The sequence below is a fragment of the Drosophila rhopaloa genome, unplaced genomic scaffold, assembly GCF_018152115.1.
Source record: "Drosophila rhopaloa isolate 14029-0021.01 unplaced genomic scaffold, ASM1815211v1 contig_150, whole genome shotgun sequence".
NCBI lineage: Eukaryota > Metazoa > Arthropoda > Insecta > Diptera > Drosophilidae > Drosophila > Drosophila rhopaloa.
In genome coordinates, this window is record NW_025335029.1 from 2,719,823 (window position 1) to 2,735,552 (window position 15,730).

A 15,730-nucleotide genomic window follows, 5' to 3' on the forward strand; every position below is an offset into this window, starting at 1 on the left:
GGTCTTTTTCTAATCTTTTTTCTAATATGTTCCATTTGATGCTGTTTTTTTTAAAGACGGTATTATAAGGGTATTAAGTAACTAACATTGCAGGAAGACATTAACTAAGGCGTATGGTTCTAAGCAGTTTATTCGTGAAGTGTCATGTTTTTTGGAGCTGCGGACCTAAACTAGGTTGATATGAAAATATTTTTTTTTTACATAAATATTTTGTTTTACATAAATATTCTTTTTTTTTTTTGGAAAAAGTTACCAAAAATTCAATTTTTGAGCTATGAATGTCAATCGATTGGTAATTTTATAACGAATTAAACGATATATGACCTACCAACTTTTCATAATTGTTTTCCGTTTCCGTTCCGTTCATTTTTCTGTTCTTTGAGCCATGAACAAATTTGTTCCATGTGTTGACTATATCACATAGCTGTGTTTTCACGCCGTCCACACTGCTATCAATTCTCGGATACAAGGCTATGAAAACTTTAGCTTGACAAAGTTACTACCATTCTCGCTTAAAATAAAGTACACTAAATACAATTCTAAAACAAAACATATTTCTCCTCACAATTGTTATTATATTAACAATCTGATCTCACTATGATTCTGAAACTTTCTATTTTCATTTTTACATATGTCTAAATACTTAAACAAGAAGTCCCCAAAGTCCTGAAACATCAATTCATTTGATTTTCCGCAACCTTAATCGAATTTTCTGGTCTTATCGGTCGTGGGCATGAACATGATCTCAATTCGATTCGCCTAATAGAGGAGCATGCACGATATAGTTATCTGATTCTTGATTTACATGTGTTAACATTTTCGCTTTGTTTTCCTTTACAGCGTACCACTTTTTGGCTCAACAATGTGACACAAATCTGCTTAAATTTGACTAAAACCGCTCTGATCGGATTAAAAATCCGGGCTTGCATAACATTTTACAGTTTCAGTCGAGGGACCACGACCACTGCACACAAATGCGACAGATTGGCTTCTTTCCATGGACTCTGAAATATATAGAGAAATAAATAGGTCCCGTCCGGGGTTCGGGTACTAAGTGTAACAAAATACTCGAGCGGCTGTTTGTTTATCCAATGTTTTTCGGTTAGATGAGCACACAACTCGAAAGCGACAAAGGTAGGGCACACATCGCATCTTTCCCTTGCTTTTTTATTTGGAACAGTAACGTATACGAGGATGCACACCCCGGAAGGCTCAGAAAACAACAACCAGATCCCGTCAGCGATTTCACAGATAAACCAATTCGAGCAGGGCAATGAATGGGCAAAAAGGTCGAGCAACTTGCCGCTAAAAAGCGAACGTGTAGCTGCAGCACCAAAGCGAATCTCTGCCGCGAATGTTTGATCAGGACCAAAGGGGTAATAAACAATAGCGCCGGGTACTGCGAAACCCACGTGCACCAGCAAAGGGTTAAAAAATGTGTGCCAACTTCTTGCTAAAAAGGCGTAAAACAATCAATTCGGCAAATAAAATTCGATTTGCGAAATGGGAATCGCAAAAAGGGCAAGGACAAATTGGTGCAGTGTTGTCTGGAACGGTGTGATATATGATCTTAATATTTCATGCCTGCCAATGCTAGGGGTGAACGTGAACTCTGATTTTATTTTCCATATGCATTTTCAACCTTTTAACCCACATTTGTAAATACCCAAAAGATTGTAGAAAATATTTATTAAATAACCTGAACCAGGAGTTTTTGTACTGATTCTGTGTTGTTTTGAAATGAGGATTTAATTGAATTTTTAAAATATGTTTTATAAAGTTTTACCATTTTTACTGGAAACAGATGCAGCACTACTGTGATTTTCATTAAAATCTTTACCAATTAATCTTGTGTATAGTCCTTTACAGAAAGAAGGGACACTCAACTATTATTTTCAGTCCCTGAAACAAGAATTTCATCATTGATTTTCTTGTTATTCACTTAAAGAATGCAAACATGTTCTGGGAAAATAAAATTCAAAGGAAGTAAGGAAATATAAGTATATTATTCCGTAGTATAAGTACAAAATAAAGATAGTCTCTTTTATTTCGTTAACAAAGAAAACTTCAAAGTAAGTAAGGGACTATCAATATTTGATTCGATAAGAAAGTATTTCTCCTGGTCACTTGTGTTTTTATCTACGCTGACTAATCCCTGAATATCTATAGAGAATTGAATCAGTTTGGGTATCAGCGAGTCGAACCCTCCTCCATTAGCCGACCCAGCTCCTTTGTGCAGTCTCATCGGACCGCATATGAATCGCTCTCCAAGGACCTGCACTTGCCGCACTCGAAGCCGAAGATGCCATTGTGTTTGCGCCTTTTAGCATGTCCATGGCAATTTGTTTCCATTTTGGTTTGCTTATCGCCTTATGGCCATCGCCAAATTGTTTTTCCAGCATCGCAGCGCAGTGCATTAGCATTCGGGGAGTGGAGGGGAACTGAGGCGGAGATGTCGTCATTGATCCGCCGATAGCCATCGAAACGGAGCCACCCCGTCCGCTAATGATAATGATGCCAGCCCGTACCAGGTTTCGTCCGCATCCCCCGACGAGAGTCCTGGAAATTGAATGCAGCTTAGCTGGCTCACCCGCTGCGTATTTGCGCCTTTGCCACACAACGGGACAAGGGAATGCCGGACCCATGCCGGTCCATAATAATGATTATTGTAAAGATAAATCCCGACACCTCCAACAAAGCTGCTCAAATGACAAACGCCGGCTTAGTTTGTGGAAATAAAAGCGAAGTCCTACTTATAACCCCAAAAATTAGCTAGCTGGAATTTGCTGCTACCCGAAAAAAGGAGAGTTATCAAGAGTTTTTAACGCCCACGGGAGAAATTTTATTAAAATTTGGAGTGTCAATAAAAAATTATATTAATATCAAAAGACTATTTCATAAAAGAGATAGAGCACTATGTATTAAGTACACAAAGATAACTGGTATATGCTTTTGGTGGAAACACCAGGTCGAATCAATTAAAAAATAAAAAAATTTACCTTATATAAATTTTTTAAAACTCAGTTTTTCTCTACGCATGGTTCCACTACTTAAGTCTTGTAAAATAAGGTTGCATCTTTAGTTATTTTTATAATGACAGTAAAATTTTTAAAACGCGTTATCTTAACTTGTTTATTAATCCCTTTTCGTTTTGATAAAAAAGGACATTTATAAAAACTATCGCCTCTTAAAATCGTTAAAACAGGTATATAAGTTCTTTGAAACAATTTTAAAGCTCCCTTCGCTGTGATTCCTTTTTAAAATGTCAGCCTCTAGATATAAATAGGAAAATCTTAGTGTAATCCTAAGGTAGAGATGGGGAATTCTCTACCGACTTTGCAGCATCTTCCACACCTTTTCACCCTTGCCTCGTAACGGAAAATGTCAGTCAGTCAGTTAGGCAGTAAGGCAGTTTCCCTCGCCTCTTGCCGGTTCATTCAACTAAATAATTTGAGTGGCATTCATGCAGGTCCACTGGCTCACAGCTCATGTTTCAGGATTGTCGGTCCTGACTGCTGCTGCTGGTTTTGCTGTTGGTACATTCGTTTTGTAATTGTGTGGCAGGTGACGGGCAATCTTCCATTGTTCGAAGGCCGAACCCGGGAGTACGGAGTTCAGTTTCTACTTGAACTCACCCCATGTCGAATTCTAAGGGCGAAAAATGCCCCCTACGATAAAAACAAGCTGCAGTGCACACACACAAAGCCATTCGTTTTATGTGCACTGCAATATACAATATTTATTTGAATTTAAGTCCTTTGTTTGGGATCTCAAATCCGCACAGAACCGTACTGATTCCAGGGTTGTTTGCTTTGGCTACTATTTTTGACTTTGCCCAGGAGTTCGTCCATTCTTCCCATTTACCATCAATTTTCTGGCTCGTTTTGATCGTCAACTTTATTTGCAAAAATAAATCTTTATGGCTTTACATCGAAATTCAATCTTATCACTTTAAAGTTGTGGCCCTGACTAGCTCGCTTTTCTTGCACTGCAATAACTGATATAGACTCTGGCATAACCTACATATACTTAATCGATTGTGCATTTCATTATAGCTAATACCTGGTACATTTCAGTGCTTAATAATAGGCTTAAGTCTACGATGGCAAGGTACGTATCCGCTTACACTAAATGGACAACCGATTTGTACTATATATTCAAATAGTCAAGGAATATGTTGAGAAGAAGAGTGCTACTTTGGAAATGTTCCAATTAAGCAATCTTAATTCAAATATTCACTAGAGATCCGCAAAAAAGAAACCAATGCAAATCTAAAATTATTGACTTTGTATAACTTAAATATAAATTGTGTTTGTTTTTTATAAAAAAGCATTGCTTCATCTTTTGGAGATCTCTCTATAACATAACAATTGACTTCAAAGATTAGTTTGAGTTTGGAACTGTATGTTTTGTAAGTTCCAAATATAAGGATAATCTAAGCAGTCAATTATTGTCTCACTTACTACCAATATCAACGGATTACAACGGAATTCGAGGAAAGTAAAGTAAGGAAATCATAAGATGAGTCCCCTAAGTTACTTTAATTTATTTTCAAAGTAAGTTAGGGGGCATCTTTTGAGGATTTCTTTAAATCAGTTTCCTGCAAATCGATGCAATCTTTAAATATATCACGCTGAAAAACCTAAGATAGCAGTTTTGGCCCCCAAAACTGTGCTACACCTGCGGGGCGAACTGTTTGTAGGAGTGTGGATGTGGAATGGCCTGCGGATGTGTCTGATCCTCCGGATAGTCCTTCCACGGCGGCGTCTGCGTGTAGAAGCTGCTCTGCTGGTGAATCCCAGAATCCATGCTGGCAGGCTGGAGATTGGCAGCTGCCTCAAAGGAGCCCCTGAAGAGATCGTATTTCTCCTGCGAGAACTGCTGCGGGCTGGACTCCTGCTGGGGATTAGGCTGCATATGGTGAGGCGGAGGCTGGGATGGCTGCTGCTGCTGTTGGTGGTAGAACCGCATGCTGCCTGTGAAGTCGAATCCTGGCGGCGGCTGCGGCTGCGGGTAGTCCATGCCCTGCTGGAAGCCCCCCATCGACGCATGATGCTCGGCATGTGGGGTCGGAGCTGGCTGATTCTGGGCAAGAGGAGCCAGGCCCTGGCCATAGGGAAACATCCTGCCTCCGAACATGGGAAACGGTTGTGGATTCACGAACAGAGCATCGAACAGCTCCTTTGTGATCCTCTCACCACTCAGCGTGAAGTTCTGCAGCTTCTCCAGATCCAGGTTGATAGATCCCCCGCTTTCCAGCACCTGCTCCAACGCAAAGATGTAGTTGTGGGCAAAACGCAGGATCTCGATCTTTGTCAGCTTCGTCTCCTCCGGCAGGGATGGCAGTGTGACCCGCAGTTTCTCCAGGGCATCGTTGAGGTTGTGCATCCGATTGCGCTCCCGATCATTGGCCTTCATCCGGCGGAACCGCTTGATCCTCACCACCTGGGTGGGACTGCGCGACCGAGTCACCCTGTTCTTGCCGACGGCATATTTGCGCTTCTGTCGCGGCGCATCCGGATCCTCGGGCGACTTCATCGGCGTGCTGGTCAGCGGTGGATCGAAGGTGCTGGTCGAGGCCCGACTGTTCAGGTGCTCCACCAGTGTCCTGCCGCTCCGCGTGCTGTGATTGCTGCTCGTGTCCAGCAGGCCGACGAATCCAGATCCCGATCCCGCCGGCGGTGAGTTGAGCGGTACGGCCTCCCAGGCGCCGGAGTACGGCAGCTGGACCGCCGGATTCGGCGGAGTGCCGCCATAGCGGTCCTCGAAGTCCAGGCGCCGGCGGGAACTCAGCTGGGCCTCCGTTTCGAAGCTTTTCTCGTAGCCACTGTCGAAGGAGGCGTCGTCGTCGTCCTCGTCAAAGTCGAAGGACTGCGATCCCGCGCTGTAGGCATTATAACAGGCCGCCATGATCTCGAATCTGTATCTCGGCTCGTGTATCCTTTAGCACATTTCCGATTTCCGAGAGAGTGTGTCGTTTCTTCGTGTCTCGCGTGCCCGCACCAACTAAAAGCTGGCGAGGACTGCGCACCGGTTTTATGCCTTCCCGGCCAGCCATTAAGCCCGCCGATTTGGGTCCGGACGGCCGGGTAACAACCCTCGGCGCATTGTCGTCGGTCGTGGCGGCGCCATAGCACAAAGTATAGAACCCTGAACGCAAATCCCAACAGATATGCGCCGTGATTGCCGCCCGGGGGTGGCTTTTGCCCACTCACACACAAACGTCATCTAGCTGGAAATCCCGGGAGCGGGAGAGGGAGAGGGAGAGGAACGGGAGAGGAACGGGAGCGGGAACGGGAGCGGGGTGCACTTCGTGGAGATGGAGATTCGTTCTGCAGGCAGCGCTACCAGTCAAAACACAAGCATTCTTCACGCTCTGCTGGCGAGCGGCGTTCTCTAAGCCAATAGGAAGGATGTCTGAGTCCGAGGATCAGTGATGTCGCCGACGGCATCATCAAAGTTCTTAACTGTTTTCCATACCCTTTCTTGGGGTTATTTAAATATCAAACGTTAATGTTAAGGCAAGTGGTAGTGAAAGTATTTCGCTGTGAATAACAATTTTTTTAAAATTATATTTATCTATTTTTACCATACAAAACGGTCGCAAATGTTCATTAGAAGAATCAATCTTAAATGAATAAAAAAAGATTTTTCTAAGGCATTTTTTATGAGCTAAAATATTTGACAATGAAATATTGAACAAATAACAAAATAATGTCTAGTATATCTGTATGTCAGCTTTGTAATAACTTTAAATATGAAAAACTTGATTTTAAAAATTGAATTGCGAATAGATTTTCCTTAAAAAACGTCCCCGAAAATATACAACCTAATTGTTTAACGCAGTTAATTTTTAAGGTGTATTTAAAATAACTAATATTAACACAAAATAAAATTAATTACATTTAAATTTAATTAGATTTAGCTTTTACCAACAGTATTTTATTAATATCTATTTATAGCACAGACATTTAGTTAATGTTGGTATACCTTTTATTGATAAAGTTTATCATCTAAAGTTTATAAAGTTTATACATCTAACATCTATTTAGAGTATATAGATTTCGTGGCCAAATAAATGTTATTTTTATTTTATCGCAACATAGAACTTACGTGCGCTTAATGCGATTGCTATTCAAACGATTCAATTACTCGCAACTCTTTCGCTTTTCGCCACTAAACCACAATAATCGTTTGGGGCTTACGCCTGTCGCTAAACGGGTTAGAGGCACGTGGCCAGGATACGGGCCGCCACTTCCGAAAACGCAACATGTGTAGTCGGCCAGAAGCTCTTACTCCTCCTGCCCATCCTCCTGATCCGGAGGCCAGGCGTTGGCACGTGCCGTGGTCTTAACGGCTGCTGAAGTGGCCAAGTGTGCCGATGAGGAAGTCCTATCTGCGGCCAGGCTGTTGAAGGAGATCGAAGTTGCAGTTTCAAGTGGCCGACGGGTGCCACGTGCGGATTTATTATGATATGCGGCAATCGTCGCAAATTGCCAGCACGAGCGAGGACTTGAGGGTGTCACGGGGGCTAATTTGATAATATGCTTTATTACGGATTTATGAACTACCGATTGCTGCCTAATGGCCATTAATTAAGTGCTCCCCTTGAACAAATATTTAATGTCCTTAAGATTTTATAAGACCTTAAATTTTGTAATAATACAATCAAAATAATTATTAATCTTATTTTTCCTTATAATGAAAGCATTACATTAATCGCAGTGTAAAATAAATCCCTTCTAACCAAAATGCAATCAAATTGGGTTAGAAAAGATGTTTGTATCTGCCATATATGTATATCTACAAATCGGTAATTACAACTAAAAAGTAATTAAATATTAAAAAATAAAAAGTAATTGGGAAATATTGATCCTACAAGATAGCTATACAACTGATCACCAAAGCTGCATATGAAATTATTTTTTAAGTCATGGTTTTTAAACTTAATCTGCCTTTGCAGACAAAGAAACAGAACAAGTAAATTGTTAATAAACATACAGAATGACAGATTTCGACTCGCCTCACGTTCTGTAGTGTCGCCTCCATTTTAAGTTTCAATTAATGGAATAAGATACGGAAACCAGGTGCCAATGTATAATAAAAATTCTTTTAATTATGGCCAAGTTTTTTAACAATCAAAAAATATGATTTTTTATTTGTTTATTATTTTAAACAATTTTTGAGTCAAAAACGAAACATAAGTGGTTTTACATTATTAAATAATTTTGATACAATATAAACTTAGAAAGTACATTTAAGATAAATATAGAGTTTATGCTTAATTATAATTGTAAATTTATTAATGTTTTAAACAGTACTAATCCTAATGCGTATCATTCCCTGCCCATTCTTTCCATCCCAACCCATTAGTTAGTGATATATATATTGCCACCAAAATTCACACCAACAGCCACGTGTCGCCAGCGTCGTCATCCATATTCAAGAGCTCCTCTGACGCGTGTAGCTAATTTGGTTTTTTAGAACCACAATGCATATCAATTAGCTAGTTAATTGAAGAGCGGATGCGTTTGCTTTTTCCATTGAGCGTTGCCCAGGACTCGACGAGAGTTGTTTTTTATCGGCCCGCGGGCGTCGTCACAGTCCAAATAAAAACGGAAATACAATGCCCGAGCCGGGGACTTGGACAAACAGATGTACATGTACATAATTTCATCAGAATCCTGGTTCTGTGCTAGCCAAAGCAAATACCGAATGTGCCTCGGGCTAATTGCATTCTAACAAGCGAGACAAACTCGATTTTCCCAGCTATGCTCCTTTTTCGATTTTCCCCCTGCCTTTCCATCTTCTCGCTCTGCTCAACCTCTGTGCAACCCCTCGCCTGCATTCGTTCCGAGCACGTAGCGCCTCGCCTGCGGCCCAGAAGTCTGGTCGACTTGTCAACAACGTGCTAGAAGGGAACGATTTCCTCCTCGTACAGCGGGTCCATCTCCATCACCTGGGTGAAGTGAATCATGGCATGGTTGCCTCCTGGCACCGGTGAGCTGGAGGACAGCGAGTCCGAGGACAGCTCGATTACATCTGCCGGATAAGAGGGTGTCCGACGCGAAATTTGTTGTGTCCTACACCGTGGACCGCCTCGTCCTCGACCTCTGCCGCGTCCTCGTCTCCTCATGGTGGAGCCCGCGTGCGGCACATCCTCCAGATCCGTGGACGAGTCGGATGTTATGTGCTTGAATATCGGCTTTGCCTCCATTATGCGTGGCGATGGCGTGGACGATGACGAAGGCGCCGGCGAGTCCGATGTAATGTGAACAAACTTCTTGAAGCGCCTCTTTCCATGTTTGCGGACATCGTAGCTGAGCGATGATGCATTGCTATCTTCGGTTTGGGAGCGGCTCTGATTGAGCAGGATTCTCCTTTGCATGCGTCCTGTCTGCTCGCGATAGTAGTCCACCAAGTTAGTGCGCTTAATACGCACTCGAACTCCTCGTAGCTTCTCAATGTCCTGGGGTGTCAGCAAATTCAAGCACACTTGGGCCGGACGGGTCAGACACTCGTGGATAAGGCGTTGCCTCTCTTGTTCCGCGCTTTCGCCTAATAAAGGATTCGGATGGAATGCGACTTCAATTGGGTCCACTTTCAACCGCTTGCACTCCGGTTCCTGTTCATACCGCAAGGTCTCTTCGGCAGTGTCAGTTTCTGTGTCGGTTCCTGTAGACGTTCCCACTTTTCCGGCAAGCTGTTTATTTTTTACTATTCTTGTTAGTTGTTTATTTTCCACGATAACTGTGGCCGTTGGCACTATTTTCGGTAACTGCACTTTTTCTACGTGCGCCAGGTTAATGATTTCCTCCTTTCGCTGCCTAGTTCCTGGATGTTTTCCTGCTAGCTGATTGGTTACCTGTCCAGTTTCTAAGAGTTCAGAGGTAACCTGTTTTGGCTCTTTTGTCAATAGTTTAGTTTCCGGAACCTCTTTTAGCTCTCTTGTTTCCATGATCTTCTCTTTAAGCTGCCTAGTTTTCAGGACCTCTTCATTTCGTTGTCTAGTTTCATGGGCCTCTCCTAATAGCTGCACAGTTTCGAAGGGCTTATCTTTTACCTGCCTAGTTTCCACATGGTCGTCAATCTTCTGTCCAGTTTTAACGGGCTCCCTTTCCATGGGCTTCTGCTTCATCTGTTTAGTTTCCAGGGGCATCTCGACCAGCTGCGGCTCACTCTGTTCGGCGGGCTGCAACACTTCATTCTCCATGGTTAAATCTGATTTGGATGGCGGCGAAGGCGTTAGCTCTTTACTTACACCAGGGGAATCGTCGCAGGTATCCTCATTGAAGTCGAGCGTAGCCATTGTTGAGGTGTCAGAATTCACACTCTCAGTTTCCGATCCTGTGCGAACTATCCTTGCTAATGGCGGTGGATCTGGCTGAACGGGCTCCTTCGCCGCTGCCGTCATCTTAAGGTTCTTTAAATTCTTGAACTTGCTAAGCATTGAGCTGCACTCCATCAGGTTATTGCCCTCGCTGGCCACGTTCTGGAGCTCTTCCTTCTCAAAGCTCCAGATGTCGGCGAAGGCTTTGAATCCGCCGGTTTCGTTGCTAAATTTCGTCCGTGCCTCCATCAGATCACCAATCGTTCGCTTCTCATCACTGGCAGCTGATTCTTTTGGGGACGGTGGCTGTGGCGATTCGACTTTGGTCACTGGCTGCGCATCGTGGTCTGGCTGTGGGTCTGATGTCTCTGATGAGGCTCGTGAGCTCGATCGCCGGCCACCGCGCATACTGCGATCCATGTCGGATAACATGGCATTGGCCACCATGGCTGCGGCTCTTATCCTAGTCCGGCGGCCATTGCCTGTGTAGTAGGGCTCTGAATCGCTTGAGGCAGCCTCCTCCTCGTCTTCCGAGAACACTACAAGGGGATTTTAAATTAATAATATTCACTACTATAGATATTCTACAAATATAAAAATGAACTATATATAGACTTTACTCATACAAATAATAAAGTAAACGATAAGATTGCTCACCCTCATCCCAGAACTTGCGCCTTGCGGGTCTCCGCTTTTTCTGCTGTGTAGATTTTACATCTTCTTCATCCACCACAGGTGCCGGTTCTGGTTCCTCCTCAGGCTCCGGCAGATTTGCCGCATTTTCGTAGCCCTCCTCGATGGTGCCGTAGTCCAACTGCGGTCGATCCCTGTACTTGGCATAGTCAATCTGCAGAAACTCCAAGTGATCCCCTGCCTCGGCCATGTTGAGAGCCACGAACTTGTTTTTCAGGTCCTGGCTTTTAAGCAAAGCGTGACATCGCTCGTGCAGCGTGTGCCAGTCCAGAGCCCAGGAGTAGCGCTTGTTTCGCGGCTGGAAGACCACTGTCAGAAGATCCTTGATCATGCTGCGGGGAAGCCGTAGCGCCTGCAGAGATTTGTAAATGGGATCGTAGTCAGCCACTGGGGCGTTATGGTTTGTTATGGTTACAATCTCATCGACATCAATGGTGGAACTAAGCAACTCGTATTTGACGCCGTGAGATGCCGCAGCTGGCGGCCAGTTGTCCTCCTCCTGGCGCTTTTTCTTAATGCGCGAACACCGTCTGACCTCATTGTAATTTAAGGTCATCGGATGGAGATAGAAAGCAGTCAGCCAGAACTCTGCCTCCATGAACCCGTGGTCGGAGAAGACTTTTGCCAAGTCGGCATAGTTCGCCGACATCTTCTGTTCCAAATTGAGCATGAAATCAATCGTCAGACCGGGGTGGTAGCGCCATATTTCTATGGCATTCAGTTGCTGGCCAATAATCTTAAGCAGCAGCGCAATCTTGGCAAACTTCCAGCCGGAAAAGTTCTGAAATAAATATTATTAGTCAATTTGTTGTAGTCGGTAGGTCCCTGAACTTACCCGCTCGGCCAGCAGTTTGTAGACAAAGGTTAAAACCTCCTCGTTATTTGGCACATTTTGAAACACTGGATCTATCTGTCGGTCCTGCTCTTCGTCCGCCTCCGGCAGTGGTTTCTCATCGTCGTCACAGTTCTTGTAGTTGCCAATATTACTGGCCCGATTGCCCTTGCATATCTGCTGCTGGTAGTTAAGATTAAGTTCCACCACCTGTGGTTGAAAGTGGCTGTTCCGCTGGTTCTCCATCTTCTTCAGCTCTTCTAGGAGAAAACTCTCGCTGTTCTCTCGCTCCTCCACATAGCGATACATAAGAACCTTGAACTGCGGCAAGTGCTCCAAGAAATCGTGCTCGTTGAGGCCCTGGAGCTCCATCAAGAGGTTGCCCAGTACATAACTGGAGTAGGCCTCCAGCATGACGGCAAAAGAGGTGACGAGGTTGAGCTTGAATTTCTTGAAACCAATCTGCTCGAAGAAGCCATTCTTGCCGAGCTGCAGGCGCACACAGATCTGGGCAATTAGACGAGCTGGCGTGAAGTTAATGTCTTGGGAGACCGAAGCTTCCTGCATGCTCTGGACATAAAAACGAATGTTGTACATCTGAGGGGATGTTTTATGATGAAATAGGTTTAAAATGTTGTGTATTTTTAATTTCTCACCAAATTATCAATTACATAGCCGCGGTTTTCATCTCTTACGAATATGGTCAAGAGGTACAGATGCGCCACAAGGGTAATGGATTTTTGATCCTGTTTAAAGGACTCAAATGGGGCATTTTCGTGGGCTTTCAACCAAGCGGCTAGCATGCGAAGAGACAGCTGTTTTACAGCCTCAAAGTTGCCTGCATTGAAGAGCTGCATGAGTCGCAGGAGTATTAGGCAGAGGCCTTCCTGCATCAGAAAAGCGATATCTAGAGGAAAAGACGGGGATTAGGAGTAATCTTGGATGGAAAATTAGAATGACCAACCTTCTCCCGCTGCCACAGGCACCGTGTGTTCTATGGCATGGTGTTTGTTAAGTTTCAGGCTGAGAAACAGCTGCTGTAGGTAAGCGATTTTCCAGGGTTTTGCCTGGAATTGCAGGATGTATGCCCAGTCAATTTTGGCCAGGTCGGGGATCTGGAAGAACGCTGGCACCGCCTTGGTGAGGCTGTACAGCAGCAGGTGCTTGAGGCCCTCGGTGCAGGTGTTCCACTCCTGGCTGAACCACATCTGCAGCGAATGGTGCGCCAGAACCTGGACGATGTGACGCAGTGCGGGATCCTTTAAGGACTCGGGTTCGCGAGTGGGCAGGTGGCACACCTCCCATCCGTATATCAACTGCGACAGACGGTCGTTGCCCATCAGCTCGAATACATCCACGTCGCTGTGGGCGTTGCAGAATATAAACATTTTCTGAAAATATGGATTTTACCCTTAAAAACAAGTTAAAGGGGAGTGCGCGACGCAATTTCTCACCGCCGAGAACTCATCGTAGTCCACCTTCTCCGCGCAATCCAGGAACTTTTTCGCATCGTGCGCTTCCTGGGGCAATATTATTTCCATTTTGCAGTGTTTATACCATGACAGCCCGGTGAAAGGTCTACTATTTTTGTCAGCCGGCTTAATTATTTTTGTTTCGTTTGCCCAGGAATCAGGGATGAGATGATTATATTAAGCGCATCGATAGTATTCAAATGAGCGTTAATATCGATAATATTCCATCTCTAAAAAGTTTTAAAGCCACTGGTTTCTGAGATATGTGCCGACAGGCATGTCTTTCAGCTTTTGTCAGACAGCATTTTGGCGGTAAATTTAAGTTTCATATATTAGATATAATTAACACGTAAAATACTAAAGTTTTTTTTTTTTAAGTCTACTCCGTAAAATGTTCCTTAAAAATAGTACAATTTATTTAAAATATATAATGTTTCGTTTGCCTAATGTAAATATAGTTTATTTTTCACAAAATTTGATATCATAATTGTTTAACATATCCAAAATTATATATCTTCAATGTACGGTCGTCTCAAGTTCAGCCCGTTCAGAAGGGTTTTTTTATTAACTTAAGCTCATTCAAATTAATTAACATAATTATTGTGAATTTTATTTTTGACACCTTTTTTTTGGCTTACTTCATAAATGTTAAGTTCTAAAAGTTTTAGTATCAGAATAAAATGAGGAAAAAAGGGAGCAATGTCTTTTCTTGAGGAGCTCTGCGTTAAATGAAAATATAAAAAATTTATATGTCCATCAGAAGTAAAAGGCAATAACATTCTAATCATTTACACATCTACTAAAAAAAAACATAGTTGGCGCGGTTTTTTAACAAATGTCTCATTGAATTTGTACAATAATTTAAGTTTTGCTTTGATGTTACTTTTGTACAATATTTAAGTTTTGCCTTGACCCCCAGGATATTGTGTTCCCCATGACTTTCTCGCAGTCTGAGCCTGCCCTTTGTTGGCCAGATGGCATATGCAAAGTGCAAACAAATTATTATTAGCTGCCAACAGAGCCAGCTACATCATCTTCACAATGAGAGCGCCAGGGGATTCCCATACAAATGTGGTGTTCGGAAGAAAGGCGAAGGCGTTTGGTCAGGGCGGGGCTTCGGTGCACTTTTCAATTGTGCGGCCCTAGTTCCGCCTTGAAGACGAACCCACTTAATTCATTTTGTCACCATGGAAATGAAACATTAGTGGTGACGTACCAAATGGATCGCTCAAAGGTCTCCGTCGGATGCCTGCAATTAGGCCAGACACGTAAATGGAATGATTTACAATCGTTTGCTGCTCCTGCTGCTGCTGCTGCACTCGTCTGCCATCGAGTGCACTGAGAAAAACTAATCATCTTTACAACAAAACTTATTACAATGCATTTGGAATATATACCTTTTCGGTTGAATTGCTAATAGAATTATCCTTGTCTTAATAAATAATTAACTTTATAAAATTTGTATATAAAAAGGTATTTTTTTTTGGTTTTGAGTAATATAAATATTTTTAGTTTATAATGAGAACAACTCATTTTAATAAAATATATTTTTTAGTAACAAACAAATATGATATAAAAACTTAAAATTTCATGATTGGTTATTTTTATAGTATTATTAAAATAAATTAAATAAACACATTTAAAATGTAAAATTAATGTAATGAAAACATTAATATTATTTAAATCTGAAAGCTATTTTAACAAATAACAGATTTATCTAATGATTTCTTTTTCTCCAACTAAAAATTCAATAACCAATTATAATTTTTTCCGTGTTGCGGGGGAACGGACACATGTAGCTGTCAACCGGCGTTGAGAGTCTACAGCGATTTATCAGTGGCCAAATCAATTAGTAACTACGTAGCTTATCGCCAGGATGGTGGGCGAGGGCGGCCACATGCGAGGGGGTCGGGGTCTCATGGCCCATTCATTATACGCACCGGCAGAGCAGTGTCATAAATATTCCCATCATCGTTTATTCGGCGTGCCATCAAATGGCCGCAAATGAAAACCTGTTGATGTGCCCCATAGAAAGCGATACACACTCCCACTTGACATCTTTGGGGCGACTCTTGTAATTGAAGGAGCTCTTTTTTCCTTCATTTTTTAGCACCAAAACAGAGAAGGCGCTGTGTTGTGTCGCCATAAATATTCATGAAGCACTAAAAGGGTTCCCGTTCGGATGTTTAGGACCTGGCGGGGAGTCCTCGGAGTCGGAGTCGCATGTGTCGCAAGGTGGAGGTGGATGTGGCGGGAATCGTATTTGTGTCTGGTCAATTGCCACCCGGTGACAAAGAAATGCAATATGCAATATGGCGTCAGTCGTTCCATTTGCTCCATTGTAAGTGTGGAGTGTTTAATTTTAAATGCCGCAAGGAGGGCGCGAACGTGTACCTGAATTTG

The 15,730-nt window shown here is 43.0% G+C and overlaps 2 protein-coding genes across 4 annotated transcripts; both read right to left on the minus strand.

Annotated features, from left to right (window-relative positions):
• Positions 1-3,879: 3,879 nt before the first annotated feature.
• On the minus strand, positions 3,880-6,009 carry LOC108049392 (basic helix-loop-helix neural transcription factor TAP). The gene has a single exon (XM_017130548.2). It carries the CDS (start codon positions 5,908-5,910, stop codon positions 4,675-4,677), a length of 1,236 nt encoding a protein of 411 aa, XP_016986037.2. The 5' UTR covers positions 5,911-6,009; the 3' UTR covers positions 3,880-4,674.
• A 2,125-nt stretch (positions 6,010-8,134) lies between these two features.
• On the minus strand, positions 8,135-13,493 carry LOC108049408. 3 transcript variants are annotated; one of them, XM_017130587.2, is made up of 7 exons: positions 13,310-13,493; positions 12,820-13,246; positions 12,512-12,762; positions 11,859-12,452; positions 10,988-11,804; positions 10,262-10,869; positions 10,011-10,200 (listed from the first exon to the last, which is right to left on the minus strand). In XM_017130587.2, exons 1-7 carry the CDS (start codon positions 13,394-13,396, stop codon positions 10,135-10,137), a joined length of 2,850 nt encoding a protein of 949 aa, XP_016986076.2. In that variant the 5' UTR covers positions 13,397-13,493; the 3' UTR covers positions 10,011-10,134. The 3 variants fall into 3 exon arrangements, with proteins under 3 accessions (XP_016986073.2, XP_016986074.2, XP_016986076.2); XM_017130584.2 differs by having other exon boundaries at positions 8,135-10,869; XM_017130585.2 differs by having other exon boundaries at positions 8,135-10,869; positions 12,820-13,217; positions 13,310-13,338.
• Between the last annotated feature and the right edge of the window lie 2,237 nt (positions 13,494-15,730).